The sequence below is a fragment of the Hordeum vulgare genome, chromosome 2H (assembly GCF_904849725.1).
Source record: "Hordeum vulgare subsp. vulgare chromosome 2H, MorexV3_pseudomolecules_assembly, whole genome shotgun sequence".
NCBI classification, from domain to species: domain Eukaryota; kingdom Viridiplantae; phylum Streptophyta; class Magnoliopsida; order Poales; family Poaceae; genus Hordeum; species Hordeum vulgare.
The window spans coordinates 555,111,967-555,114,398 of record NC_058519.1 but is presented as its reverse complement, the minus strand read 5'-3'; the positions used below and the strand labels follow the sequence as shown (position 1 = coordinate 555,114,398).

Below are 2,432 nucleotides of genomic sequence, written 5' to 3'. Positions count from 1 at the left end.
GACGCTAAATAGAATTTACCCTTGGCAGAAGCCTTTTTTTAGTGTGAGTGGGTTATATTCGGTGCTCGGCTGCTTGTAATGAGTGGAGGCCCGGCCCGAGGTTTGATTTGAGCGGTATCGACTTTTAGGGGGAAAGGCCTTGACTAGTAGACTTGTAGGCCGCCACTCCAACCCCAATGAGTATGTTTTTTTTTTAAATTTCTTCAATTCAATTCGCGAGTTTAGCCTATTCGAAATAACGAGTAACTGTCTTCACCCAGCATAGACGAGTCGCAAATAACCGTTTTTTTAGCTCCGTATGCATTCATCATTTTTTCCCGGCAATCTGAAAAGGCATGCAACAATATTGCAAAATTGCATACAGGTACATGGGACTATACGTTTGAGGTATCAGCAATAAATCCTCATTTCATTGCAACAACCAGTTGAGAAATAGGTTGCTATAGAGACAATAGGGGAAACAGCATAAGCAACATTTAAAAATAGTATATGCAACATTGGGAAACCATCTTTTAGCTCCATATGCATCACCATTGTTATATATATTTTTCCGGTGGTCCAAAAAAGCATGCAAAAGTGTCACAAAAATTCATAATTGTACATGCGGCTGTACGTTTGCGGTATAAGCAATAAATTCTCATTTTATCGCAATAGAGACAATAGGGGAAAAAAACATCAGGGACATTTAGAAATAGTATATGCAATGGGTAACCACATTTACAATTCACAACATAGAAACACCGCTCTTGAAAGACATTGAGAAAATATTGCAACATAAAACCCCATGCATTCACAACAGACCTTATACCTACCATAGCATGTTGACATAGCGTATACTTTCTCCGTTCCTAAATATAAGACCTTTTAAAGATTTTATTATGGACTACATACAGAATAAAATAAGTAAATTTACGCTCTCAAATATGTCTATGTAATCCGTATGTAGTTCATAATGAAATCTATAAAAAAAATTATATTTAGGAACAGACGAAGTAAATTATAAAAACCACAAATCTGATGATTACTCGCTGCCAACATGAAGGCATTAGCGATTGCCGATCTGGACTCGCTGTTGATTAATCTGCCCTTGATCTCTCACCGCCAACATTAGAGGAATTAGCACCCACAAGATCAGGCTGGCTCGCCATAGCACCGTTGGGTTTGAATTGGAGGACCCTAAACGATCCATTATTTGTAGTATTGACGTCTTGTAGAGCTCGGTGGCGCAAACTAGATCTCCATCATTTTGCCAGAGAAATTGAACACATACTAGATGGTAAAACGAAAATCCTAGTGCAATTAAATGAACTCTGTATATATTTGCAGCAGAAAAAAAATGAATTGTCAATGGGTCAATAAGGAAGAAGGAAAAAAAGGATTTCTGCTGACATAGAGAAATTTTATTGTCGCGTTATAGCTAGCTAGGGGCGATCATACTAGCTATTGTATCCATCGCTTAGCAGACTGGCGATTTATTCAACAGCATTGCTGGATCGAGATCAGGGACAGTCTGATAATTCGTTCGTTCGTTCAGTTGAGGTTCCTTACGCTGCTCCCGGCCTGCTCATCGGCTGCTCCATCGTCGTCGTCGCCGACCACGCGCTCGACGTAGCCCTTTGCGTAGTACTCCTTCACGATCTCGTCTCTCTCCTTCTGGAAGCCGTCCTCGATCGCGTTTACCTCCCGGATCATGTTGGTGACGTAGTCGTCCAGCCCCTCCGCCGACACCGGGAGGCTGCCGAGGTCGTCGAGGCTGGTGAGGGCCAGCCTCAGCCTGCTCGCCCTGCGAACGGAGTCGACGGGGATGCGCACGCCATTGCACCGGATGTAGCCGTCGATCTCCTCCTGCGTCAGCCTCCTCGTCTTGGCCTTTGGTTTGCCGCTGACCGCCGTAATCTTGCCTCGCTCCGGCAGATCCGCCGCCGCTGCAGGGGAAGGCGCCTTCTCCGACGAACTCGCCATCTGCGGTTTGATTGATTTCGAAAAACTTCCTGTCCGGTGCATGGCGTACGGATCAGGCGGAGATGTATATATATCGAGAGCCTCACCTCAGAGCGCCTCCCGTAAATGGGCTAGGTCCAGTACGAGTTTTTTTTTTGTTCATAACATACAATGTGCAATTTTGGTCATGAAATGTAAAAATGTGCAATTTTTCATAAATGTTCATAACATACAAAAAATGTCTATGTCATTTAAAAAAATTAATACGAAAATAAATATAATTCAAATTTAGCAATGTACGTCACTCATTAAATAATCACACATTTTAAAAGATGTCCATACTATAAAAATAATGTTTGTGCCATTTATAAAATGTTCATGCACTTAAAAATGTTCATGAAGATGTAAACATTGGTAGTGTAATTTCTAAAAAAATGTCGGTACCACGAAAAATATCATGACATTTACAAGATATTCACATGTTTTGAAGT

At 41.6% G+C, this 2,432-nt stretch overlaps 1 protein-coding gene across 1 annotated transcript; it reads right to left on the bottom strand.

Moving 5' to 3' along the window:
- Positions 1-1,357: 1,357 nt before the first annotated feature.
- On the bottom strand, positions 1,358-2,004 carry LOC123430505. Its single transcript, XM_045114371.1, has one exon. The coding sequence runs from the start codon at positions 2,002-2,004 to the stop codon at positions 1,531-1,533; it is 474 nt and encodes a 157-aa protein (XP_044970306.1). The 3' UTR covers positions 1,358-1,530.
- Positions 2,005-2,432: the final 428 nt, after the last annotated feature.

What these genes read in the sequence shown, in the direction of transcription:
- LOC123430505 (XM_045114371.1), bottom strand. Translation starts at nt 2,004, where the DNA reads ATGCACCGGACAGGAAGTTTTTCGAAATCAATCAAACCGCAGATGGCG.